General features: G+C 34.7%; 1 protein-coding gene across 1 annotated transcript in view; it reads left to right on the top strand.

Annotated features, from left to right (window-relative positions):
- The window catches only part of LOC119588784 (TIMELESS-interacting protein-like), a gene marked incomplete in the record, with an annotated part of 7,487 nt that extends 7,014 nt beyond the window's left edge, over nt 1–473 (top strand). Inside the window, 1 exon segment of the mRNA XM_037937428.1 lies at nt 5–473. Coding sequence (XP_037793356.1) covers nt 5–339 — 335 coding nt within the window.
- Nucleotides 474–703: the final 230 nt, after the last annotated feature.

Below are 703 nucleotides of genomic sequence, written 5' to 3'. Positions count from 1 at the left end.
AAAGGCAGTGGAATAGTAGGTGGGAATACCAGCACACAGAATAACAATGAATCTCCCGAGAAGCAGAATAAAGAAAAGGAAACTCCAAAGGAACACGATAAAGGAGAGACAGCAGATAATGCCACAGAGGACATGGAAGCAGAACCAGCCACAGAGACTGACAAGGAAGATGGAGAGGTAGAGAATGCAGTTGAAAATGGAAGTAAAGGAGAAACTGATAAACAGGAAGATAAAGAGAGGGAAAGTGGGACTGAGGATCCACCTGCAGCTGAAGAAAAGAGTGAGGAGAAGGAATTGCACAATGCGGATGATCTTCTTGATATGCTAGATGATGAATAAGAAAAATGCTTTCATATAGCATAGAAAAAAAAATTGTACTTTTTATACTTTTAGATGGAAAAGGTGTTAGCTACTTTTTGTATGAATTTTATGCTGTGAATTTTTGTAACCAAAATATACTTTGTTTAACTGCATTGCAACTTTTACTATTTCTTTGATATTGTTCTGATGATAATAAAGGTTAATTGGTATGGCATCCTGAATCGTACTAATTAATATAATTGTGGATATTTATAGCTGAATTGACTGATAAACTTCAAGGCTAATTAATTCTGTGATCAGCACTTAGCTTATTTTTTCTCCTTTTTTCAACTGAAATCTTTCACTGAATGACTAGAAATGTTTTGCAATTATGCTCATTATT

This window comes from Penaeus monodon, chromosome 24, assembly GCF_015228065.2.
Source record: "Penaeus monodon isolate SGIC_2016 chromosome 24, NSTDA_Pmon_1, whole genome shotgun sequence".
Taxonomy (NCBI): Eukaryota; Metazoa; Arthropoda; class Malacostraca; order Decapoda; family Penaeidae; genus Penaeus; species Penaeus monodon.
Note: the sequence above shows the minus strand (reverse complement) of the source record. Positions and strands in the feature narration are given on the sequence as shown.